We start from the raw sequence: 27175 nt of genomic DNA, 5'->3' as shown, positions 1-27175 counted from the left end.
AGTTTTTCTAACCAGTTTCCAGGTGAGAAGGGACTTGCTTATGTCCCAAAATCACTGAACTTAAAATGTGTGCATCTAACTCCACCACTGAGACTGTACGAATGCTACTGGGATAATTTCTCATGCTCGCCATGAGATTTGATTTAAGGAACTAGCATAGCTCCTGACATGCAGCAAGCCCACAATCACCATCTGCTTGATTAAACTAAATTAAGAGCTACATGAACATGTTCAATTTGAAATCTAGGCACACTACTGTAAATATTTTAACAATGGCATTCAAGATGGGTTTCTATGACAGCCATTTTCTTTCTCCACAACAAGGAGGCATGGAGCTTTTCTTAAATTTAACTAAATAAAGGGCCCTAATTACTCTGTAGCCTATATATATCTTACCTGAGCAATAACTGGATAGCCACAGGCATCATCTCTAGACTTGGTCATAGACACAGCCAGCACAAGGTCTGGGTTGCTCACCAGGTGAAAGGTCCTTGGGAAAAGAGGATTAGGCACATTACAAAGCAGCATTAACTGTTTAGAGCTCCCTCTGGGCCACTTATCAGTGTGTTGCCTCCTGGCTCCAAGCATACTCTACGATACTGGATGTGAAATCCATTAGGCATTTCTGCCCCACAGATGGCACGATGTTAAGCGTTCTCATGTGAGAGCACCAGAATACTGAAGGAGAAAAGGGTTCTCCTGCTCTTTTTGGCTGCTGCATGGGGTCAGTGTCTGGGAGTAAAGATATCCAGTGAGGCTCTGCCCCAACCAGGTGCCCAGAATGCATGGTCCCTTAACACCGTCATAGCCCTGGCCTGGTGCTCATCTGCTTGTGGCCCTCCCAACAGGGACACCATGTGCCCCACGCCTCTGCTGGACCAGAGACCCCATTCCCTTTGCGTTTCCATATGTTTAGCAACAGCTCCGCACATATTCCAGAGGGAAGCTTCCTGCTTGCCCAGCCACCACAGGCCAGATTTGGCCAGGCATACCAACAAACAGTGGACAGCACCCATACTTTTTCCAATGAGGTCTGAACGCCAGCCTCAGGGAAGAGTCCAATTCCAAGTTTGTGCTCAACTCCTGCAACCCTAGAGTACCATATAGAGCCTTTTGAAAAAATCTGATAGTTACTCATTTATCATAGTGTAATAATTATTTATGTTAAATAAATAATTTATTAATGTTGTGGCTCAGAGGGTTAAGAACCAGACTCGTACCAGTGAAGATGCGGGTTCGATCCCTGGCCTTGCTCAGTGTGTTAAAGGATCCAGTGCTAGCTGTGGTGTAGGTTGTAGACACAGCTCAGATTTGGCCTTGATATGGCTGTGGCATAGGGCAGCAGCTATAGCTACGATTCAACCCCTAGCCTGGGAACTTCCATATGCCACTGCTGTGGCCCTAAAAAGACCCCGCCCCAAAAAAAATCCCTGCTTAAATGACTGAGTTTTCTGTCTCCAGACTGTACCCACAGTGATGTACATGCTCCTCACCTGTTCTGCTCTTATGAGAGGTAATGTGGCAGAATGATTTAAGAGCATGGATTCTGGGAGTTCCTGTTCTGGCTCAGTGGTTAACGAATCTGAGGACGCAGGTTCAATCCCTGGGTTCAATCAGTGGGTTAAGGATCCTGCATTGCAGGGAGCTGTGGTGTAGGTCACAGAGGCAACTCGAATCCTGCGTTGCTGTGGCTGTGGCATAGGCTGGCAGCTGTAGTTCAGATTACACCCCTAGCCTGGGAATCTCCATATGTCATGGGTATGGCCCTAAAAAAAAAAAAAAAGCATGGATTCTGGAGTCACAATGCCTGAGTTTGAATTTAAATCTTGAGTATAACTCTCAGCAGCTGTGTGGTTTCGCTTAACAACTCTGTGCCTCAGTTTCATTATCTGTAAAATAGGATAATGGTGCATATACCTCACAGGACTATTGTCCTGGAAATTTAATGAGTTAATGCATAGAATATGCATTTAATGTTGTCTGGCACACGGCACTTAGTATGAGCAACGATTATCCATGGTTGTGATTTTTTCTAAATAGCTTTCCCTCAAATTCTTCTTTTCTAAATGAATATTCCCTAAAAGTCCAAGATATATGTTGACTATTTTAAAGTTATTTTATATTGGAGCTAAAATAAAACCCCCTTGATTTTATTGGACCAAAAAAAAAAAAAAAAAAGGAAAGAAAATTACCAAGCTAAAACCCTCAAATTCTTTACCTTGGATCATTTAAAAGCAAAAAATTTTAGCCAAACATTCAAGGATATTGCCTACATAGAAAAAAACAGTTCTTTATGTCTGTCAACATAGTTATATTACAGACCAGCAGTGGCATTCCTGCTGTGGAAAATATAATTTGTCCTGAATATAAAATTTAATGATGTGGGAGTACAGGAAAGGGAAGAAAGTTGGGGTGGGGAGATATGTTATAAAAGTAATATATTTTTTCTTTCAAGTCTTAAAAAATTCTAGATATCGAATTTAAATCTCTAAACATAAAATATCCTCACTATAAGTAATTTACAAAGTACTGGAAACTATAGAAAAAATTAAAACAATTTGAAACATCATTTATAGTCCTACAAGACAATCACTATTAATCTTACAATGTGTTTCTTCCTTCTATTGTTAGTTAATGAAGTATCATTTTAAATCCAAAGTGGGTATTCGACTCTATCAATGCCTTTATAGTATTTATCAAGACTGCAAACAGCAAGAGTGCTGGTATCCTATATTGTTTATCTCCATAGTCTCAGCCTGTGCAGAGTTTGCCTCTTGTATTTTTATTGGCATGCGATAGAATCAAACAAATGAATGAACGTTTATTTCCTGCAAGGACTTACTGAGTTGCCTAGATTAGTTACCTAGCTTTCTCTATGCCTAGAATAGATGCAGCAACCTTTTCCGTGCTTCAGTGCCATGCTTAGCCATTACAATGTTGGTTTTTCTTTTCCGTTTCGGACATTCGACTGGCACTTGCCCACAGCAGGAGTGTTTACATTCTACAGCAAGCTTGAGATTATTTAGACTTTTACATAAAACCCCCTATGTGCCCAACAGCTGTGTGGGAATTTACTCTGTGTCCGGCATGATAGTACAGCCTCATCTGCTAACCTACCCTATGAGTGCATACGAGTCACTTAATCCCTTGAGTATCAGTTTACCTATCTTTAGAATCAAGTGCATGACTAGAACGTTTTCAAGATCTCTTTTAGCTCAGAATTCTAAGGCACTATATTTTCCCTTTTATAATTTTGAGTCTTTTTGCAGGAGACTTTCACCCCTGAGTGTTCTTTCATATTTCTCTTTAGAGACCAAATGATGAATTCAAATTATGCCAGGGTTGAAAATGGGAGAAAGAAACCAAATTATCTCAAAAGTTGACCTGGACCATTTTTCTGTGTGGCTGGAAACCAAGTAAGTGTGTCTTTGGCAATTTCCTACTGCTTGTCAGTGCCTGTGAGCTCATTTCTTGCACAACTATCCTAGTCTTTGTGCTATCAGCTAGGCCTTGTTCTCACAGTCATAATTTCCCTTAAGAGGTTTTGCTGATAATTGCTTAAGATATCAGATTTCCTAGTTATTTTCTATTTTAAATAGAAGGCCAAAAATGAAAAAGTAATTCAAGACCCAAAGGACTGAATGAAAGGACTAATGGTAGAAAATTCTAAGCACAGTAACAGCCACTTGGTATCTCCCATCAAGCTGGCAGCGAGCTACTTGCCTATGCTCTCTCAGTACAAATTCTGATTGGGCAGGTGCCTCAACAGATGATAACTTACTGCCTGTGGAAATATGAAAGATCAAAAGACTATGGTTCACATGAACTCACAGACATAACAAACTTATGGTTACAAATAGGGAAAGAGGGGTGGGATTAGGAGTTTGAGGTGAACATATACACACTGCTATATATGGAATAAACAAGGAGGACCTACTGTATAGCACAGGGAACTATACGCAGTATCTTTTAATAACCTGTAATGGGAGAGAATGTATTATATATATATGAATAACTTTGCTGTACACCTGAAACTAAGACAATGTTGTAAATCAACTACATTTTAATAAAAATAAAAAAAAAACAGAGAAGAGATGTAATGTACAACACCATAAACATAATACTGCTATATGTACGAAAGTTAAGAGTTTTCATCACAAGAAAAAAGTCCAAAGAGTTTTCATCACAAGAAAAATAATTTTTGCCTATTTCTTTAATCTTGTAATCTTGTATCTATACGAAATGACAGATATTCACTAAACTTATTATGGTAATCAGTTCGTGATGTATGTAAATCAAAACATCATGCCGTATGACTTCAATATACAGAGCTATATGTCAACTCTATTTCAATGAAACTGGGGGGGAAGACTGTGGTTCACATAAATGGAATTTTCTCAAGTTTTCTGCTATATAATGCAACTTAAGGTTCTCCAGGCCTCAGCAGCTTATCAGAACAAATGGATTTCAAATGTGGAAGCTCAAAATTACTGTCTCTACGCATACACATTTCTGCCATGGGACATATATTCCTCTGAATCATGCCCACACCTAACTATCAAGACTTCTGCAAAATCTCTCCTGCCTAAATGTCTGCGGGAGTCCCTAGATGGTGACCCATGTATTCATGAGTAAATCCTGTCCCACTACCGTTCCCCTCATAGCGCCATCTCTTCTCTCTAGACTCCATGATTCCTGACCAGGGATCCATCTAATACTCCCATCTCCCTCCCACCATCCCTCTCCTGCCATGTCCCAGGGCTTGACATGACGAGGCCCCAAGATGACAAAGATGCAAAGTGTTCTGGAAAGTGGAACGAAATTGGAAGAGACCATCTTCTTTTATGTGACATGTGGTTAGATTTTCCAAATCAGTGCTAGAGTACCTAAAGTTTTAGGCAAGCTTTTCTTTCTGTTTTTACTTAAACAGCTTTCCCCTCCTCCTGATTTCCCCATAGCACACAGGAGGAAAACCAAAACCAGTGACAGACACTAAGCAGGACTCAGAATTTGCCCTTTCTTCCACTGACCAATTGTTTCTAAGTTAAACTCATCAAGCTTGGTTTTCTCCTGTGTTGGGGAGACTTCTCTCATTCTCCATGTGTGTCCAGCCCAGATCTTCAGCCATGCTCAAATTCCAACTTAAGCTCAAGTAGGACCTCTACTATAATACAGAAAGCCAAGGCAGTAAGAAACATTCTAAATTCCAGAAACTTAGAGATGGGGTAGTAATAGTTTCACGGGGCAGGGCAGAGATTTTTTAATCTGTTGGGTTCCCTGCTAAGCACCAACACCTAAAACACTGCCCTTAATAATCCCTGTGCCGCTGAATGAATGAATTCTGGTCCCATACAGCAAACCATTCTCAGGGACAAAAGCCTGCTTCTTAGCTCTTCATGGCAAAGACAGCTCAGCTAGGATGAATAGAGTGAAAGAACACACTCACCAGGTCTGTCTACACACTGGCTTTTCAGCCTTCTCCTAAACAAGGGTGCATGTGTTCCTTGCTGGCGGCTCTGCTATCTCATTGAGCAGAGGACGGCTAGCTCCTTTCCGGTCCATGCTGGGCCTGTTGCTGCCCCCTGCTGAGGCTTATACCATCTCTCTCAAAGCAGCCATCTCCTAAGTCTTTTACATCACATACCCTTTGAGACACCAATGGAAACCACAGCTCTTTCTCAGAAAACAAAACAAAACAAAACAGATACCCAAACAACACACTTCCTGTAGATTTCAACGGACTAAAGTGGGTCTAGAGCCCCATTTCATAGTACTAATGGTAGAATTCAAAACAGATCAAAAAAGCCAAGGCGTTTTTTTCTCTCGTTAAAGAAATGTTCATGCATGCCCCAAACCAGAGAGAACTGTTTAAGAAACCACCATGGACCCACACTTATCAATGTTCTGCCATTCCTGTTTCATATTCCACTTTAAAAATTTTTGCTTTACTAGAATATTTTAAAGCAAATCTGAGATACTTCTTATTTTCCTGTAAATACTACAATATATATCCAAGTGATCAGGATTTATTTTTTTATTTTTTATTTTTTTGTTTTTAGGGGCACAGGTGCAGCAATGGAAGTTTCCAGGCTGGGTTGAATCAGAGCTGCAGCTGGCAGCCTAGGCCACAGCCACAGCAACGTGGGATTTGAGCCATGTCTGCAACCCACACCACAGCTCACAGCAACGCTGGATCCCTGACCCACTGAGTGAGGCCAAGGATCAAACCCACATCTTCATGGATACTAGTTGGATTCATTTCCACTGTACCACAAAGGGAACTCCTGTGGGACACTTCTTTTTAACATAACCATTAAATCATTATGACAACTCAACAAAATTAGCAAGACTTCCTTCATTATCATCTAGTATCAGACTACTTTAAATTTCCTCTGAATGTCTCAGTAATAACCTTTTTGACAGTGGTGGGCTTGAATCTAGATCCAGAAAAGGGCCAGCCATTGCACTGGGTTGATACACTTGATTAAGGTAAGAACCAATTTGATTCCATCGTGTGAATAGAGCTCACATCAGTGGGTTATACGATGGAAGCAGGGAAGGGAGGGAAGGCATGCATGTGGGGAGAGGCACGAGATGGAGTTAGGAAAAGTACTGCAAACTTTTTAAAATGAGACTTTTTAAAATTCTCACTTGATCCCTTCAAATCATATATATATATATATATATATTTTTTTTTTTTTTTTAGGTCTTTTCTAGGGCTGCACCTGTGGCATATGGAGGTTCCCAGACTAGGGGTCTAATAAGGAGCTGTAGCTGCCGGCCTATGCCAGAGCCACAGCAACGCGGAATCCAAGCTGTGTCTGCGACCTATACCACAGCTTATGGCAACACCGGATCCTTAACCCACTGAGTGAAGCCAGGGATCAAACCCGCAACCTCATGTTTCCTACTTGGATTTGCTAACCACTGCCACGACAGGAACTCCAAAATTATAAAATTTAATTAGATGAGAACTTGGTTTTCTCTTGACCTCAGTGACCCATTAAAACCATGAACCCACTTGGTCAGATTTCATGTTTCTTATCTGAACCCACAGTAGATGAGTTGTGTGTAGACTACTGAGCATTTACATTTGATTTCACTTGCTTTCTCTTCCTTGAGTAGGATAAAAAATTATTGGCTATGTTAAATAGAAAATCCAGGAGTTTCCGTTGTGGCTCAGCAGTAATGAACCCGACTGGTATCCGTGAGGACTCGAGTTCAATCCCTGGCCTTGCTCAGTGGATTAAGGATCCTGCGATACTGTGAGCTGTGGTGTAGGTCACAGATGCAGCTCAGATCCTTCATTTCTGTGGCTGTGGCATAGGCCGGCAGCTGTAGTTCCAATTAGACCCCTAGCCTGGGAACTTCCATATGCTGCACCTATGGCTCTAAAAAGCAAGCAAGCAAGCAAGCAAGCAAGAAAGAAAGAAAGAAAGAAAGAAGAAAACAAAATCCCTCGTCCTCTAATATACCCCTTCCTGCTCTGTGGAGATCATGCTGGATCTCCTAGGCTCCCATTCACCTTTTGATATATTATTGCCCAAATATAAGGGGTTTACCTGCTGTCTTCCTCATGCAACCAGCGTTGATGACTATCATCTGCTTTTTTATCCACCAAAACCACCTCCGTGCCTGAATGAGGGTTGGGGCTTTGCACCCCCAAGACTAGCTGAGGAGCAGCGCAGCTTATAATTTGCCCATCTCTGTACTCAAACTGCTGGCAGCGAAGTTTCTGCAGTTTACTCTGTTTGGGAGAATGGCTGAGATAAAGAAAATCCCATTAGCAGCAGAAAAATGTCCTGTGTACTGATGCTCTGGAGATTGCAAGTTCTGTTGGCAAGAGACCCGCCGTGAACCAAATTCACTTATAATGGGGAAGCATTATCATCAGGACAGCAGCAATGTTATTTGCTTTGCACTGTCAAGCTAATGTAAAAAGTAGAATTCTGAGCTTATTTTGTAATAGGAATAAATGTTTACCTAAGAGAATATAAGAAATCCATCAGCAAAGAAAAAATTCATTTGAGATAATTTAGTTAAAGGGAAAAAGTGGTAGGAGGCGGAACAGGGCATACAGAATCAGAACGGAAGAAATAAAGGAATTCTGTTCAAATAATGATAATTTCTGTCCTCTATCTACAGAATCCCTGGCAAATAGAATCCCATTCTCCAAGTTTTTCAACCTTTGCTAACAACTCAATATCATGAACCAAAATTCTATACATTAATAAGATAATTTAAAGGAATCTCTTAAACATCTCTTAAGTCATCAAGCAGACTTATTAAAACTATTAAATATCACAATGCATTAGCAATTAAATTAATTTATAGACATCTATTAAGCCCCTACTATGTGCATGAACTAATGCTAAGTGTTGAAGTGGCAAAATTGTTTAATTCATATAAATTGCTGTCATGTTAAGTAAATGTATAAAGCTAATGGAATACAAACTACTGTAGATTCCTGTCATTTCGTTGAACATTTACCAGAAAAAAAAAATGAAAAAGGAAGAAACTGCATTTTTCTAAGTTCTTAAAGACATCAGGGCATCTTATATGCATATTTATAAGTACATTCACACATTCATTCAACAAACACACAGGCTGTTTTCTAAGTCCTCAGGAGGCAAAGACAAATAAGCTTACTTTTTAATAGAAAAGACACCAGTGAACAAGAAATTACTTTATATAGCTAATGTGAGAAGGATCTTCCCACCTGTACCTATAAATACTTCGGTCAAAAATATAAGAAACACAAAAATGTGTTGATGTAAACGATAACCAGCAGTAACGTAAATCCTCAGAAATATTTCTGCCCCAAAGTGAGTGAATCTAAGACCAGGCAGAAATCTTTAACAGAAATTCCTTGTAACTTTTTACCTGTATTTATTCTCTAGTTCCATGTTTTCAAAGAGCTCTTCTTCCGTTTTCTTTGGAAGGCTGTCATCCTCATCAAAGTTATGAGAAGTTTCCTGCCAGGCATACCTGAGAAGTGTGTGACAAGCCTTCATTCGGAGATGAGCTCTTGCATGTGAATCTCTGCCAAGGTTCAAAAGCAAACACAAGTCTAAGAATTCTAGTTTATGCTCATGGAATTTTCTCTGAGGTGTAGTCTGATCATACCCTGAAGGATTTCAGTGAATCTGGAAGTCATATTTCCGTAACGATGCCTAATACTGCAAATTCACATCCTACTAATACATAATTTAGATTTTTTAATATAAGGCTGCAAGTAAAATTCCTCAATCATATAATAAACAGCATTCATCTTTGTTATATTTACTCAAGACAAAAATGGGGCCATGTATTATATTTTTAAAAAATTATAAGATTAGACTACTCATTAGTTTTAGAAATTCATGACAAATATGTAATGAGACTCTTGCCTACTCCATAAATGTGTCATAATTCTGTCTGGAAAAGACAGCCTGGGTTTCATAAAATTTACTCATTAGACAATGTTAAGGAATTCTAATTAACTTTTCCTCTCAATAGAAAAATCTAGAGAGACTCAAATAGCACCAGCACAAACATGTCACATTTTTATAGACAATTATATACAAAACTACTTAATAGTCATAGTTTAAATAACAGAGTCAACTTTCTGGCTCCCTATTAAGATGAAATTGGAAGCATAGCCACTATGCAGACCTGAATATACTAAGTTCTTAGACACTGTTTAGGGTATATTTGCTTCCATGGGATTATGACACAATATGAAGATTGCTCTGCTGAAGGCAGGAAAAATATACAGGCAAAGTAGCAAGCATACTTCAGCACTCTAGATATTCGTATGAGTAAATAAAGTTCTCCAGGGGAGGCTGTGGTCACCAAGGTGTTTGTGGTAATCTTATGTAACTGCAAGCAATATCAAATTACCCAAATCTTCAGGGACAATTCCTGTGTTAGCAGAGCAGACCATACACTTTTCAAATGTAACAAAAGTACTACATGTGGATATGAAATTGGTGGGTAACAACTGCCTTATTTAGAACTGCAGTACCAGGAACTTCTCAGGTCAAAAATCGCATTCACAGTTAAAGAGACAACAGTGCCATCTTGTGTTGAAAATAAATAACACAGCTTTCCCATCAATTCTATTTCTTTGAGGAAAACCAAAAAAAAAAAAAAAGTCACTCCTAGTTTTATCGCATTCAGCAAGGTATTAATAAGATTCATCTTCCAAGTCCAGATGTTTAATCTTCTAACTTGGGATATCTATATGCTCTTCGGCTTCCAAGCAAATGAAGTACAGTCAAGTCAATTTTAGAACAGCCATTCAAAACTACATCTGGCTTTATTAATACATTTCTGTCCATTCATTCATTCATGTATTAGTCATTACTTAGTCATTCATTCCTTTAGCTAACATTTCTCAAACATCTACTATATTATAGGCACAGAGTTTAATATTGGGGATAAAGTGATGAACAAAACAGGTAAGTTTTTGGGATTCATGGAATTTACATTCTAGTGAGAAGAAGAGAGATAATAGGCAGGTGAATGAATAAATAAATGAGGCAAGTGTCACAAGTGAATAAAACAGGAAATTGTGGTAGAAATTGGGTGGGATGCGGTTAGCAGTGGAGTCAGGGAAGGCTCCTCTGAGAGATGCTGCTTGAGTTGAGATTTGAAATGGGGAGGAGCCTCATGGGAAGGGGTCAGCCATGTGATAATCGAGAGGGAGAGCACTCCAGGCAGAGAAAAGAGCAAATGGAAAGGCTCTGAGGCAAGAATATGTGTGGCTCATTTGAGGAGTAGAAAGAAGCTGTTGTGACAGGAATGTACTGAGTAGGAAAAAGCAGCCCAAGACGAGGCTTAAGAGGAGGGCAGGGCCTGCCTATAAGGCAGAAAAAATGAGAGAGTTCCCCTTAAGTTCCACGCTCTGAAAGCCCTTTCCTCCACAAAGCATCAATGCAGAGGTAAGCGTGCCTATCATTTCTTTTGCTTTTTGCTTATCGTTTTCACTAAATATCTTTACACCGAACTCAGCGATCAAAAGGGTTCCTTCCAGAGATTTATGGCCTAACCTCTCGCTTAGGATGTCTCTCCTCAAATCTTTCCATTTCTCAAATAAGTGAAAAGAAATGTATGTAAGAAAGTCTGGGGAAAAACTCTGTTACTTTCTCATGTAAGGTGACACAGGTTCAAGTCATCAGAAATGGTTCAAAGAATTAGTGAAAATTAGCCTAGAAAACATACAACTCAGTGAATTAATGATGATGAATTTTGAATATTTTAAACAGATGAAATTATAGGATAGAGACATTCTAAATTATTACTTCAACATTAAAATGGGCTCCCTTGTGGGATAGTGATCTCTCAGCTACTCAAGAGTATTCAAGAAGAGACAGGATCAAAAGAGCCTGCCTAGAATGTGCAGGAGATTCCTGCACTGTTTTTCTACATTTATTTATTTATTTATTTATTTATTTATTTATTTATTTATTTATTTATGGTCTTTTTAGGGCCACACCAGCGGCATATGGAAGTTCCCAGGCTAGGGGTCGAATCGGAGCTACATCTGCCGGCCTATGCTACAGCCGCTGTAATGCCAGATCTGAGCCGTGTTTGCAAACTACACCACAACTCACGGCAACTCCAGATCCTTAACCCACTGAGTGAGGCCAGGCATTAAACTGTTTCCTCACAGATACTAGTCGGGTTGGTTACCGTTGAGTCACAATGGGAACTCCTGTTTGTCTGTTTTTTTAATTAAGGTACAATTTACTATAACATTATATAAGTTACAAGTGTACAACATAATGATTTGATATGTGTATATGTTTCAAAATGATTGCCACAGTGTTTAACATTCATTCCTGCAGATAATTACAAAATATTTTTCTTGTAATGAGGACTTTTAAAATCTGCTCTCTTTCCAACTTTCAGATATGCAATGCAGTATTATTAAGTATGGTCACCGTGATCCATCCAGCATTAAATATGTTCTGAGTGGACTCAACCACTTTTAGATCAAGGATTCTAGGCCTTGATGAAATCTATGAATCGGAGCAAAAGGAATATTTTTTCTCAAAGATGTTCTATTTTCTTACTTTCTGTTTATATGTTTTTTCCCCCAATAACTCAGAGAATAGGTAATAATAACAAAAGGGGATATTAGGCAAGTTTGTGGTCAATTCCCCAACTATTGAGGAAGATACCATAGAGGTCAAATCACTCTCTCTGAAAAGGGTTTTCTGGTGCCTCTGCTAAGGTCAGGGTGTAGGACCAAAATGAGGAAGTTTGATTCCTAACATAAAAGATAACATTCTTATAACTGAGGATGAAAACAGTTGTTTAAAACAGCTTGTAATGACATATATAAATTAATTTTCAATTATTGAAATGGTAATTGATCAGCTCTTTTGGGTTTCAAAATTTGGAAATCAATTCAATGATTGTTCATTTACTCAGTAAATGATGATAAAGTCAGTTACCCTGGTTTTCACAGAACACATGTGACAGAGTTTTGCCCTGGTTGTTGGTGGTTGGTGAGGGAGGGGGAGGGGACTGATAAGGACACTGCTAGTACAATCATCATTACGATTGATTTCAATGATAAAGATCCTTTCACAGATGAGGACAGGGCAAGTCAAGACATTTCAGCTGGAAAGAAATGAATATGTGGCCCAGAGGCTTGTAGCAGGGAGTCAGTGGAGTACACCATGTTCAGGAGACAGCTTTTAGCTGTTGAGCTGAAGCCTGGAGTTCACGTGGCAGAAAGAAAAGTGTGGATGGGAGGTGGTGGGCATGGGGGTACAAATGAGGGTTCATGACAGGCCTGCACCAGGGTTAAGAGGGCTTGGGATTCTAGACCACAAACTGTTTTCGGTCTGTAACAGGCAGCAGTTGAAGAATGTTTTAAAAGGATTGTGTTTTAGAAAGATGATTGTCTATAGACAAAACTTAGAGGTGAATTGGAAGGAGGAGGTTATGGAGATAGAAACCAAGTTCAGACAGTTGTCTGCAATCTGGGCTGATAACACAGGAAAATGCATTCAACTTGAACCTACATTAAGGCAGAAGCATAATTGTTCCTGATGTCCATGTTTACAAAAACAAAACATGATGAGTTCCTCAAATAAATGTCTCCAGTCCTAAAACTCTCATCTTTTAAAAATAGTAACATTACAACAAAATCACTGAAAGCAGATCTTTGTGATAGTTGAACATTGAAACTCCAGCTCTGTCCTTTTGCCAAGAAACTAATTAAGTACTAGCTTTTCAACTGACATGAGCTTCACAAACTTGGCGTGGGTTCCCTGCATGGGCTCAGTCCTATTACTGAGCTAATGAGCTGAGTTCAAATACGAACCAGGTAGCTTTTCTGGCCACACTGATTACTTACAGAATTTCACTGGAAGCATTTTCCGTTGTTAAAGCATTTTTTTGCATTTGCTTTTCCTCTGGTTCTATAATTTGCTTCTCTTCTCCAGGAACTGGTTTATGCACAGCAAGCTTGGCTCCTGCCACAATGTCACTTTGGACTTCTAAAACAAGAGCTGAGCAGAAACGTACAAATTGCAAGGACATATTAGTTATGATCTCAGAACACCAAGAATTTGAAAACATGTGTTAAAATAAAAATTCAGAAAATTTCCAGCTATTGGATCTAAGAGAATACATGTTAAGTGAAACTGGTAATTGCTCTTTAAATTAATAAATTGGATTTTGCTTAATTTAATTTTTGTAGATTCTTTCCTCTCAAGATATTCTCAGTCAAAAGTGCTAAAAATAGGTCTTTCCAAAAATAAGTTAGTTATTATAAATTCTAACTATTTGAATGTGTTACGATATTTAAATGTATGTCTCTGGATCATTCTCTGGGATCCAAGACTCCTCAGTGAAAGTTCTCAATGCCTTAAAAATACAAAAGCTTAATGTACAGTGTTCAATATATGCAATAAAATAACGTTTTAAATTATATTAATGATTTTTCTTTTTTGCCTTCCTATGTATAGGACCTTTGTCCTGGTCCTGGGGTGGCCTTAAGGGAAGGGAGAAGACCATGAGATGAGAAATGTTACAAAAGGAAAGCACAAGTACAAGCACAGTTTTGACATTCAAACATAAGACAATGGCCATGGAAGTCAGGATGACATGGTCAGGGTTTAGGATTTTTTTCGAAAGCCTTTAGCTCCCACTTATCAAGGGTATAACTTCACAGTTAACCTGGAGGAAACCTACTATTTCTGGGCCTGAGGGTATTTGTGGCAGGACACAGAAGAAGGCAGAAAACCAGCACTGGGTGTCATGATTCTCCCTACCGGCTTTGCTGCAGGTATCTTAGCTTTGCTGCAGGTATCTTAGTTTTGCTGCGGGTATCTTAGCTATACCAAGGAAGCACTGAGGACATCGCCCATTGTTCAGGACACCTTGACTTCTTGAGCTGTTCTCAACACCCCAGTCTGTAGCAGAGCCACATGAACCTGGATCTGGGGTGCCCCAGAAGTGCATCCATGACCCAGGATTTACTAAGAGCCATGCCGAAGAGCTTTCTAGAAGTGGTTGCCAAGCAGCCCTCAAGAGCTTCTGTAGCAAGGATTTGCAGAGAAGGCTACCCAGCCACAACCAAGCTGCAGAAGGCTAGAGGGAGGAGAGGGGAGGCTGAGGCAGGCGGGCAGGAAGCATCAGCCACTCAGAGCAGTGTCTGGACCAAAACAATGGAACATTGCCACCCACCACAGACTTCAGTCAACAGGGCCCAGAAAGCAAGAAGTTCTGCACCCCAAGTTCTTTCCTTCCATTCTAGAGAAGAACTAAAGTAAGACCCTGGAAACCCGGACTCTGAAAGTCCTCCCTAAAGGGATTATATAAATTAATGGATGACATGAAATTTGAACATGACCGGACATTTGAAGTTTTCCTTGCTAGAAGTACATGGGGTTCACAAAGAAGGCTCAATTTGTTAAAGACAAAATAAAGTATGTTTTCTTTGCACATCCAAAGTGCAATGTGAATGAAAATATGCAACTCTTTTAAATGCAAAAATTAGTCTAAAGGGCTAAACAGCAAGATGCAGGGGTGAAATACGATCTGTTTGAACAAACTTGAAATTTTTTATGGCCACACCCACAGCATATGGAAGTTCCCAGGCGGATGATTAAATCCAAGCCACAGCTGTGACCTCTGCTACACCTGTAGCAATGCTGGATCCTTTAACCCACTGTGCAGGGCCTGGGATTGAACCCGAGCCCCCACAGTGACCTGAGTGACCACAATCAGATTCTTACCCCACTATGCCACAGCAGGAACTCCAAACTTGAATTTTTTCAAAAGCAACATCCAGAGTTCCCATTGTGGATCAGCAGGTTAAGAACCCAACATAGCGTCCATGAGGATGTGGGTTCAATCCCCGGCCTTGCTCAGTGGGTTTAGGGTCCAGCATTAATGCAAGCTGTTGCATAGGTCACCGATGTGGCTTGGATCTGGTGTTTCTATGGCTGTGGCATAGGCCTCCAGCCGCAGCTCCAATTTGACTCCTAGCCTGGAAACTTCTATATGCTACAGGTGTAGCCCTAAAAAGAAAAAAAGAAAAAAGAAAGAATAAAAAAGAAAAAAAGCACTATCATCATTTTATATTGGCTGTAAATACTAAGGTAAGTAATTCCAATTCTTACCCTCTATTTTATGTGTACTGCAGAAGGTATGAATTTTAGAAATATCTGATGCTAAGTTCCTCAGGAAGATTGGCTTCTTTTGCTGAGCAATGGACAGGTCAGGATTGATCCAATGTTCTCCACATGAAACATACACCTGCCAAAGAAATGAGTCCCTAATCTTGTATATAATTGCTCACAGCAGCATTATTATAGCCCAAACTGGAAACAATCAAAACACCCTGTAATAAATGGTTAAACAAAATATCACAGGAGCTCCCACTCCCACATAATGGAATTGGCTGCCTCTCTGCTGTGCTGGGATGCAGGTTTTCATCCCCAGCCGGACACAGTGGGTTAAAGGATCTGACGCTGCTGCAGCTGCAGCATAGGTTGCAACTGCAGCTCGGATCTGATCCCCAGCCTGGGAACACAATATGCCATGGGGAGGCCAAAAAAGAAAAAAAGTATATATATAGCACCATGGAATAATAGTGACAAAAAGGCACAAACGCCTGATAGGTACAACAGCTTTGATGGATCTCCAGGGTTTTATTCTAAAAAGAAGTACCTCTCCATCCTATTTTTGAAACTTTTTGTGAATCTGTAATTATTCCAAAATAAGAAGTTATCGAAAAAAATACTTTTTCAAAAGAAGGAGAGAAAAGAAAGGAGGAAAGAAAGAAGGAAGGGAGGGCTTGAAAGAGGGAGGGTAAGTAGGTATGAACCAAGGGTTTGTAAACTATGGCTGAGGCCAAGTCTTGCCCACTGATTGTTTTTATAAACAAAGTTTTACAGGGACACAGTTATGCGCATTCATTTGCATGTTACTGGTGACTGCTTCTGTACTACAAGGGCAGAGCTGATGTATCAATAGGTACCATATGGTCTCAATTATTAACCATCTGCCACTTTACAGAAAATTCTGACAACTCTTGGTATAAATGAATTTGTAATACATGCACCAAAATGTTAACATGGATATTTCTAGATGCTAAGATTACAGGTACATTTTCGTCTTCATTTTGCTTATATGTACTTCCTAAATGTCTTTAAATGATACATGTTTCGTTGAGGTGAGGGAAAAATAGAGGAATATGTTGTTAAAGACTTGGTAACAAGAAAAAGAAACTCAATGCTGCCTTTTTTGAGGCCACTCACGGATCATCACATACATGCTTTGTAGTGGACCTAGCAAAATCTTTGTCAGAATTGTCTTTGTTCTGAACAAGGTTCTTTTTCTCTCATGGATATACTTAATCATGCAACTCTTCATGTTCCTATCTTCATGTTAGTGGCTGAGGACAGTTGGCAGATTCACGTCTAGCAAATATGATGGACCTTATCACAGTCATCCCTGGCTCCATCCCATGCTCCTTTCACTCATACTCCCTTTGCCTCGGTGGTCTCATTAACTTATCTTTAAATTAAATTTATAGGAGTTCCCTTGTGGCTCAGTGGGTTAAAGATCCGCAGTGTCACTGCTATGGCTTGGGTCACTGCTTCGGTGCAGGTTCAATCCCTGACCCAGGAACTTCTGTAGGCCACAGGCAGAGACAAAAAATACATATATATATCTTTTTGTAATGTATGTTTTAATGCAATTTACCTTAAATTCTTTCTAAAATAACACTGTGAATAAGCACAGCAGCAAAAATGAAAATACTATAAACAAACAGACTTGTAGCGATCAAGTTAGAACTCAAACCAGGATCTACCAGGCTCCAAGAACAGAGACTCACTCTGCCACGCTGCTCCTGATACTGGTCATCAGTACTTGGGTTTAGGACTCTTTCAAGGAATCTTTATAGTCAAAGCCTGAATCAAGTTTTGGTAATTTGTTGCAAGCTTGGTTCTCTGTTCAAAGAATTTCAGGCATCAATTAGAGGTAGGTTTTCTTCTCAAGCTGATACCCCAACTTCTGTAAGTGGGAGAAAAGGCTGGGCTGCTAAAGTCCTGTCTCTTTTCAGCCTTCTCCAACCACCCAAATAGAGTGTGCAGAAAAACTAGAGATGATTTTTTCCCCTAATAATGTAAATTATCATTAAGAAATAGTTAAACAATTGCATTTTGAAGGCCTAAAAATGAATATAGAATCTATCTCCTTCAGAGTAAGATAGAAATCAAAAGTGGCTAATAATTTAATTTAATGAACATTAAATGAGTTCTATCATACACAATCCTGAAAATCATGCCTGACATATAGTAAGCTCTCAGCAATTAGCTATTCATATTACTTTCTGATGGTTGCTGAATTAGGATAATTCTGAGAAAAAATAAGTGGAAAAATGGTGCCTGAACTCTTATATTTTAAAACATTTCTCTTTTAATAGTATCAACATATTAATTTTTCCAGTTTCTGCTTAAGTCTTTACCAGCTCATCTCTCTGAAGGTCTTTTAAGTTGAAGATTTCTTTCCCCTTTTCATTGAACAATCTCCGAGCTGCAGAAGGTAAATTTAAAATTTCAGTGCACCTGTAATAAGAAACACAAAAATTGATCTTGCATATAGAAAGTTTCCAGCAGAGAAGGAAGGAAATAAAAGAACTCAAGGGCCTGGATCATTAATGACAACCAGCTCTGCAGGACCATGAGACAGTCAAGAGCTAGGTCCTGGAGCCCGTCAGACCCCTTTGGAGTCTCATTTTCCCTCTACAAGTTGCAGGACTTGGGCAAATTATTTAAACTCCCTAAACCTAAATTTATTACCTTTTGGGTTTGCTGTGAAGATTAAAGGTTGATTTTTAAAATGTGCTTAGCACAGTGCCAAGCAAGATCAACAAATTATATATATATATATATATCATTATTGATTTTCCATTCCTCAATATGCCCCCTCACTTTCCTATTTGTGTGCCTTTTCGCTTGTTCTTCCTTCAACATAAAACACTTTCCTCAGTTTTTGCTATTGAAGTTCTACTCTCTGTCCAAAATTACATATATCACATCACCCAGCAGTTCCTCTTCTCTCTCCACCAGAAGTGATTTCCTACAGCCCTTTAATTCCCTTTCAGTTAGGAATTTTCCGCCAGGTTAAACATCATACAGTGATATTTCCCCCCAAAGAAGCACTGGGGCCAGTCCTGTGGATTTGAAATGAATGATACAGCTTCCCCGTTTCCTGGGGCCTCCCTCCCTCTCCAGTTAGGGAGAGAGACTGATCCGCAACTGAAGTATAAGATGAAGTAGTGGGTGCTGTCACAGGCACGTGGCCAGGGAGTGGTAAGAACACAGAGGAAAACCAATGAATTCCTCCAGGGAAGTCTCAGCTAAGGAAGTGACATTTGGTTGGGTTTGATGAATAAAGAGGAATTCATCAACTAAGGTTAGGACCTAGAAGTTTTCTATGGCTGGAGCTGAGGTTATGGGCAGGAGGTGGAGCCAGATGAAGCACTAAAGAAGATGGGAACCAACTGCAAGCACTTAGGATGCCAGACTAATGAACTTGGCCACTATCCCATAAATATTAGGAAGTCATTACAGATATTATAGCCAGGGCATGGTGTTGTCAGATCTACTTTTTAGAAAGTTAACTGTCAGAAAAGTGGGAGATGGGCTGGAGGTGGAGAGGCTGGAATCTATATAATCATCTTAGTATAGTGGTAAAGAGGTGGAATTGTGGGGAAGAGGAAGTAGAGCTAAACTGAGCAATGTGGAATTGCCTAAAGAATACTGTTCTTTATTAGAATGTCCTGCCTGTCTACAGGAGATGAATTAGAAGTGACTTTATGCTCATCAGGAAGACTCAGCTGTATGAAAAATATTTCTCAATTTTATTTCCTAGATGGCATAAAGCAATTGAGCAGATAATTAGGCCCTCCATTTTTCTGAGAGGTCTTAGAAGGAAATAAGCCAGTGGAAATTAAGTCTCTGCTTCTCCTGTCACAATTATGGAGGCTGCTGGATCAGTGAGGATTGGGTCTCTCACCCACAGGAGCTGGTGGGGTGGGGGTGGGAGGGAACTGTAAGAGGATTGAACCCCAATCACAAGATTTGCTTAATTCTCTTTGGATGCTGTCTAAAGACCCAATCAATTCCTGCTACTTTCTCCAAATCCAAGCATGACCCAAGGAGAGTTACCATCATAACCAGCTCCCACTCATTTTCCTGGGAGAATTTTGGACCATGGGAGTATCCAGTTTTAAAGCAAGTGGGAGAAAAGAGAGAATAGGAAATTGGTGTATTTTTCTTCCTTCCTTTTGGAAAGCCCTATTTTAATAATGCAGAATTCAGTTGGCCCCTGTAGGTAGGTTGGAGAGGATTGGGATAAACTATTTCCTCTGTACTGTATTCCTCTAACTAGTTCATGTGCCAGCCAACATCAATGGTGAAAGAAGAAAAGAACTCGCTCCTAAATCTAATAAGGAATGTGGGCTCTGGAGTCAGGTTGCCTGGGTTCAAATTCTAGCTCTCTCATGTACTGGCTGTGTAATCTTGGGAAGTTACTTAACTTCTCTGAGCCTAGTTTTCCCCACCAGGAAAAGACAGATATGGTAGTCCTTATCTCACAGAGCCATCTTATAGTTTGAATGTGCGAATGCTTGTAAAGCACTTGGGACATAAAAAGTCACAACACATCATTAAAATGGACCAAGTACTACCAGTATTTCATGTCTCCTCTCTTAATTCTTGCAGCCTTTCTGAGAAGCTCATTTTACTGATGAGGAATCTGGGCCTGGAGATTAATCTCCTTGTCCAAGGTCACAATTGTAGTGAGTGTGAGAGCTGAAATTCAAACCTAAAACTCTCTGGGTTCTTTACTATATTGCAATATGGCCTCCTGAGAGGGCATCATCATAGAATAACAGGAAGGAAACTCGGTCTTAAATGCTGAGTGAGCAGTTCTGGAGTTCTCTCTTCCATGGGGCAAAGGTCTTAGAAATGAAGTCCTCTGACTGTCACAACAGAAGTTAGGACTGATAACCACGTGGCTTGGATTTACAGAGAACCTGGAAAAGGAGAGCCTTATCTCTGACTCCACTCTCTCAGGACTAGTTTTTTAACACCCCATGTTGTCTGTAACTTCAGATATCAACAAAAGTGGTCATCTGTTATTTTTTAATGGGGCTTGTTAGGCTGTTTGATCTCTTCATCTTTGTAGATGGAAGAATCAAAAACAACAACAAAAGATCCTCAAAGTCTAGAGTGAATTACTAAATTACTGAGGGTTAGGGTTAGGGTTAGGTTCCCTTAAATTCTATATTACTACCCCCTCATATTCAATAAGACATATTTTGCAAAAAAGTTTATACCAGGTGCTTTGCCTTTGAACAACTATCAAATTCTATGGGAATAATTCTTGTTTGGGTAGGAAAATATAGATCAAAAGAAAAATTACAATGTATTTCACAAATATGATTTGTTACAAGTGACATTTTAAAGTTGATTTAAAGTAAATAACTAACCTGCCCTCAACTCAAACAAATACAAACCAAAGTGCTACAACATTGTGAAATATGTATATTTTTAGTGGGAATAATTTATATCTATAGAGTTGGTAGTTCAGAAGTTAGGGGAAATCACCAGACCTAAAAATTTGGGGGAAAAACATACTCATGAGCATTGGTATCACATACTCATAGTTCACCTATTTCACAGGTTAAAAACTCCAGAATCTCTATATAACAATCATTTCCTTATGTAGGTACAAATGTATTTTGCGTTACTTGTAATCATTCAGGCATTTGATTGGGATATACTTCTGTATTTGTGGTATTTACCTCTCCAAGAGTTGGTGAAATCCAGCCTGGTTTGTTTCTGTTTCAGAATATTTAGTAACATAAGCATTTTTAACATTTCCTTTCCTTTCAGTGTCAACATTTCTGAAACAAATTGTTCAAGATTGATATGTCAGTATACATTGTCAATTATTATTCAGCTTGTTTAAATATGTGAGAAAATCATAAGGTTTTAATTTATCATGATTTACTCTTAAAAAATCTACCTTTCTTTTAAACATAGGGTTTCAAATACTGTCATAATTAAATATGAAACTTCACAAACATTTATGCTTTGAGTAATTTACATAAGAAAATAAAATTTCAATCCTTTTTCAATAATGCTGAACACTCTGAGATGTGAATTTATCAACTTTGAAGAAAATGCAGATTATATTCATTTTGCCTTTGATGTTTTATTCATATTCTGTTCATAGTCATATGTTTATTCATATATTATTCAGATACTATTTTGGTTATCAATCCAAACCTAAAAAATGCTTTTAATGAAAAATTAATAATGGTAATCATAAAAAAGAATTTTCAAGTAAGAAAGTATTGTGTATTATTAGAATCTCTATATTTTATTAAATCAAAGAAATAGTGTTAAAATACAGTTATTTATTCACTCATTTGAAATGGTAATCAAGTATAGTTAATCATTACTTCATTTATTCATTCAATAAGCACTAATTTAGGGCCCTAAATTGTGGGTCCTGAATCATGTGGTGAATAAAGTAGCTTAATATTTGATTAACTAGGCCACACTGTTCCATGACCATACCATGGCAGACAGCACATATATGGATAGATAACACATCCCTGTTCTCTGTCTCACAGATGGAGACATAAGCAGATAATCACAGCAGAGATAATGGTGGAAGCTATCCTAGTGAAAAGCACATGGAGATCAGAGCAATGGCATACGGAGAAGATACCAGTAACTGTGGGTGGGAATGGGGATGTCAAGGTCAGAGCCAGCAACAGAAATAAAGTTCATAATCTTTCTCAAATGACCTCTATTAATAAAGCATATGGGAAGTGTTGGGAGTGGAGGGGGTTTAAGAGTGGAACTGGAGGGGGGGTGGTTATTGATAAAGAGCTAGAGAAATAAGCAAAGACAAGTCATAAGGGGTCCTAAAAACTGTTTTAAGGAGCTTCAGTGACTCCAGGGATCATAAATTAATAATAAATAATATCTGTAGTATATGCTGAAATTATCTAACATATACAGTTTACTTTATAGCTCCATATCAAGCCTTTCCTCTTACAATTCCTTAAAATATCACTTATAAAATTTTGTTTAACTTAAGGTTCTGAGAAATGAAATTCACCTGAAATATAAGAAATCACAATGGTCTTAATTTATATGGATTTGACAGCCATTATCAAGCAATAATGGGCAAGATCTTGTACTCTAAAGATATCATGATCAACTCGATAATGATCAAATGCTATTTGATCTTCCTTTCACTTTGTAGATGGAGGAACCACCACCAGCAACAGTCCCCTCAAAACTGCCTAGACTGAATTGTTAAATAATTAAAGGAGAGCATGCTACTATCAGGATTTGATTAAAGGGAATCTATGTTTCATCACTCTAGACTGATTTTGCTTGTAAAGACAGTAAACAGTCCAACCCTCTTTCTTTCTTATAAATAGGTTTTAAATTAATGCAAATACTGTACCTCTACAGGTCACTAGCATTTATTTCTTCTGGAAGAGAGATACCTAGTATACATATATTAAAAGCAGCACAGTAGGACTTCCACCTTGTACAACTCTGGGATTCTATTCACATAGAATACAACATGAACAGGGCCCACTAGAGCCAGGCAACCCAAACATCTTGTAATCTTAGCCAAAACACTTCCTATTTAAATCTTCTGTTACCAGTACTGACATAATCCTCCAGGGGAGATGGGCAGAAAATGCTATTGATGATCTTGTAGAAAATTCTCTGAACCAGCCAAGAAAAATTAAACTATGTTTAGAAGAGTTTTATTTTTCTTATTTTTTAATTTTTTGTCTTTTGTCTTTTTTGTAGAGCTGCACCCACTGGCATATGGAGGTTCCCAGGCTAGGGGTCTAATTGGAGCTACGGCTGCTGGCCTACGCCACAGCCACAGCAACGCTGGATCCACCACATCTGCGACCTACATCACAGCTCACGGCAATGCCAGATCCTTAACCCACTGAGCCAGGCCAGGGATTGAACCCGCAATCTCATAGTTTCTAGTCGGATTCATTTCTGCTGCACCACGACGGGAACTCCGAGAAGAATTTTAATGTCAAGTATATACCAGTGTATTTAAATTATTTGGGAGTAATTAATTCATATAGAGAACAAAATGAATATTTGATTAACCAGGACACATTGTTCCACAAACATAGACGGCAGAGAGTATCACATACTCTTTGCTAAGATAGCTGTCCAAATGAACAAACCTCTCAAGTTATGTATGAATTATCTGATTGAACCATGAATTTAAAAACAGAAATTGATAAGATCAAATCTGTATATAGTGTTGAGACAGTTAAAAATTGGAACAGAAATTATTTGTTAACTTTGGATGTTAAAAAAAAAGTCATATGCTACTTTAAGGGCATTACACTCACATTTTACATCTAGTAGAATGAGCTAATTATGAAATGTATGCGTCAAAGATTTCAATTTCAGGGTTGACTTTACTTTGAAGATTAATTTTTTACTTTATCATCTTTACAGGCAGTTCAGTGGACAGCAGATCTGAATGTTACTCATTGTTCAGTGATGTATGAAGTATATTTAATCAATGTGAAGAAAGTAATATTAAACTATTATCAGCAGCCTCAAATATTCTAAACATCTCAAAAGAAAGGTCAAGAGGTAATATCACTGCTAATAATTTGAGAAACAATGTGTTTAACTCATTCTTTACATCAGAGTTTTGCACTGATATATGATCCCTTTTGTCATAAAATATAATGAAAATATAGCAGGTGATTTTTCTCCAATGTTGGAGAATTATTGGCTATTTGGAAATATTTTATTCCAATCTCATAACATAAGCCAAAGTGCAGATCAATGTTTTTCTAGAATGATAAACTTTTAAAATGTTATTCTGAGGCAAGCATATAAACTATATAAAGTTATATTTTGAGAACTATATTTGTTCATTAAATATTCCAAGATCTAAATGTAAATAATTGTATATAAAACTTAATTACTTAAAGTAAAAAGTAACAAATAAAAATTACAAAATTATATTTAAGAAGCAATCTATGAGCTCAGTTATTTCAAAATACATTAATAAACTCAAACAATAATGCTAATTCAAAATAGATATTGATCATAAAATTTTTTATCAGAACTACTTATTTCTTTTTTTTTTTTTGTCTTTTTTTTGCTACTTTTTTGGGCCGCTCCCGCGGCATATGGAGGTTCCCAGGCTAGGGGTCAAATCAGAGCTGTAGCCTCCAGCCTATGCCAGAGCCACAGCAACGCGGGATCCGAACCGCGTCTGCAACCTACACCACAGCTCACGGCAACGCCGGATCGTTAACCCACTGAGCAAGGGCAGGGACCAAACCCGCAACCTCATGGTTCCTAGTCGGATTCGTTAACCACTGCGCCATGACGGGAACTCCAGAACTACTTATTTCTAACTCATTATATTCTCCTATGCCCAGCCTAAATCAGCAGTGTTCAAATTAACTTCCTAACATAGAAACAAAATGAATCTTAGTATCTATTTTTACTCCCAAATATCCACATAGAAGCCCTTTAAAAAAATAAACACAGCCTCCCAGAAAAACATCTGTAATCAAGACAAAAATCTGTAGAAGTTGGAAAGTGTGCTTGATGAGAAATATGAACAAGTTGTTCTTACTGCATTTTCTGCTCAGGTGATTTGCCTGGACTGATTATAGTAAGGGCTCTGGTTTTGTTCTTGTCTCCATTCTGCAAAACTCTGAGTCTCACAGGGACATATTGCTTCGGTGTCTTAGAGATGGGTTTCTTCATGGGAGGACTGTTTGGAAGAAGCAGTCCTTCTATTGGCCAATCAAACTCCTTCAGAAAGAAATGATAAGAAAATTGGTAGTAAATAAATAAGTAGAATCACTTCTAGATATATAAAAAAATAAGCACACTTGCATATACCTTTAAGCTTTTATTCATTCATCGAGCATGTACTGGGCATCTAAAATGATCTAGACAATGCTAATTAATGTTTTATAACAATAAAGAGGAAAGAGATTAATTGTTTTAAATCTATGTACAACCTGTGCTGTATTATAACATGAAAGATTTATTCTCTCTTGGAGGAACATCATTCTAGAAAAATAGAACTGAATTAACATGGAATGTATTTTGCTTCTATATAAAATATATTTAATCAGTATGAAAATGTGAAAGGAAGAATGTATGAGAAGTGGTTTTACAACCTGAAGTAATATTATCTTAAACTAAATTTGTTTGGCAAAGAAGGATATAGTTGGGGAACACTCCAAAACACACAGAGTAAGATGATATAATTTAAATTTCAGATGTTTCAATTATAGAATTTGGTTACTTTGTATCCATTCATTCGTACATTCATTTATTTATTAATTCATGCATTATGCAAATATTTATTGTTTACTATATTCCAGGCACAATGCTAGACACTGAAAATAAAACCATGAACAAAACAGGATACTCTTCCTCAAGGAATTTCCTATGGGTGCTCAGAAACTTAACAAGAAATAATCTGGCAATTAAGTGTAATAGCAACAGGGTACAAGGTGTGATGGGACCACTTTGGAGAATATAACTCAGAAATGCCGTCTAATAGGTCTGAAGTCTTGGTAGGAGTTAGTGCAGTAAAGGAGGGGTAAAAGGATGGGGCGGTGTATGTATCAGACATGAGGATTAATAGATCATGATATTTGGGGAGTGAAAGGAGGCAAGGATGGCTCCTAGGTGTGTGGCTTGAGCAACTGGGTGAATGGTAGTGCCAGTCACAGAAAGAGACATTTGTGGAAGGAGATTAAATGAGGGAAGGGATGATCAGAGATGCTGTTAGGCAAGGTCCAGGGTCTATCTTTCTCTCTTCCTTCCTCCTTTCCTCCCTCTTTCCATCCTTCCTTCCTTCCTCTTTCCATCCTTCCTTCTTTCCTCCCTTCCTTCCACATCAACAATTATTCTGGCAGTAATTAATCTCCCATTAATCTGCATTAACCATCTTGTAATATATGACAATTTCATGTAAGTGTGGTTCTATATCTGTGTTCTACGTTTTTTCAACTTGTCGATTTCTCTTTCCATGTACAGTATCATACTGTTTTGATTATATCTGGTAAGTCTTGATATTTGGCAGGGCAAGTACCCTTACCTTGTTATTCTTCTTTGGAAATTGGTTTTTATTGGCCCTTTGCCATTTCACATACATTTAAGGAACAGCTCAATTAGTTCTTTTAAGGTCTGTTTAGCGTATCAATACTTTGTAACTGGTTAAATAATTTCTTGTAAATCCCATTTTGCTAAAATATTTTTCTTGAATGTATGGTGAATCATGTAAAACTGTTTTTCCTGCATTTATTGAGATGTGCTCATATGATTATCATTTCATCAGTTATGTACTGATTACATTGCTTTTTAAAAATTTTAATCTAATCTTACAATCTTAGATCAAACCAAATTGGTCATAATGTATTATCTTTTTTTTAGATCGCTGGATTTAATTTGCTAATATTTTCTTTAAGATTTTTGCATGTATGTTCACAAATGAAATTAATGTGTAATTTTCTTATACTATCTTCTTCAAGGTTTGGTATCAAGTTTATCCTAGCCCCATGAAAGGCATGGGAAGTGTTACTTCTTTTGTAATA

At 38.3% G+C, this 27175-nt stretch overlaps 1 protein-coding gene across 15 annotated transcripts in view; it reads right to left on the bottom strand.

Moving 5' to 3' along the window:
* DCDC1 (doublecortin domain containing 1) overlaps window positions 1-27175 on the bottom strand; it is a 489423-nt gene that overhangs the window by 115372 nt on the left and 346876 nt on the right. For all 15 annotated transcript variants that reach the window (XR_014837084.1, XM_021085287.2, XM_021085290.2 and 12 more), the window contains 8 exons: window positions 25195-25376; window positions 21326-21427; window positions 17981-18080; window positions 15627-15762; window positions 13355-13508; window positions 8884-9042; window positions 7563-7763; window positions 397-490 (listed from right to left, as the gene is read on the bottom strand). Coding sequence is in view for 14 of the 15 variants with exons in the window: in XM_021085287.2 (XP_020940946.2) it covers window positions 397-490; window positions 7563-7763; window positions 8884-9042; window positions 13355-13508; window positions 15627-15762; window positions 17981-18080; window positions 21326-21427; window positions 25195-25376 (1128 nt within the window). In the remaining variant the exon portion in view is untranslated. The remainder of the gene's footprint in view (window positions 1-396; window positions 491-7562; window positions 7764-8883; window positions 9043-13354; window positions 13509-15626; window positions 15763-17980; window positions 18081-21325; window positions 21428-25194; window positions 25377-27175) is intronic.

The sequence above is a fragment of the Sus scrofa genome, chromosome 2 (assembly GCF_054392235.1).
Source record: "Sus scrofa isolate SSC_HxYL_T2T_F1_AM1 chromosome 2, Sscrofa_HxYL_maternal_Yorkshire_Landrace_v2.0, whole genome shotgun sequence".
NCBI lineage: Eukaryota > Metazoa > Chordata > Mammalia > Artiodactyla > Suidae > Sus > Sus scrofa.
Note: the sequence above shows the minus strand (reverse complement) of the source record. Positions and strands in the feature narration are given on the sequence as shown.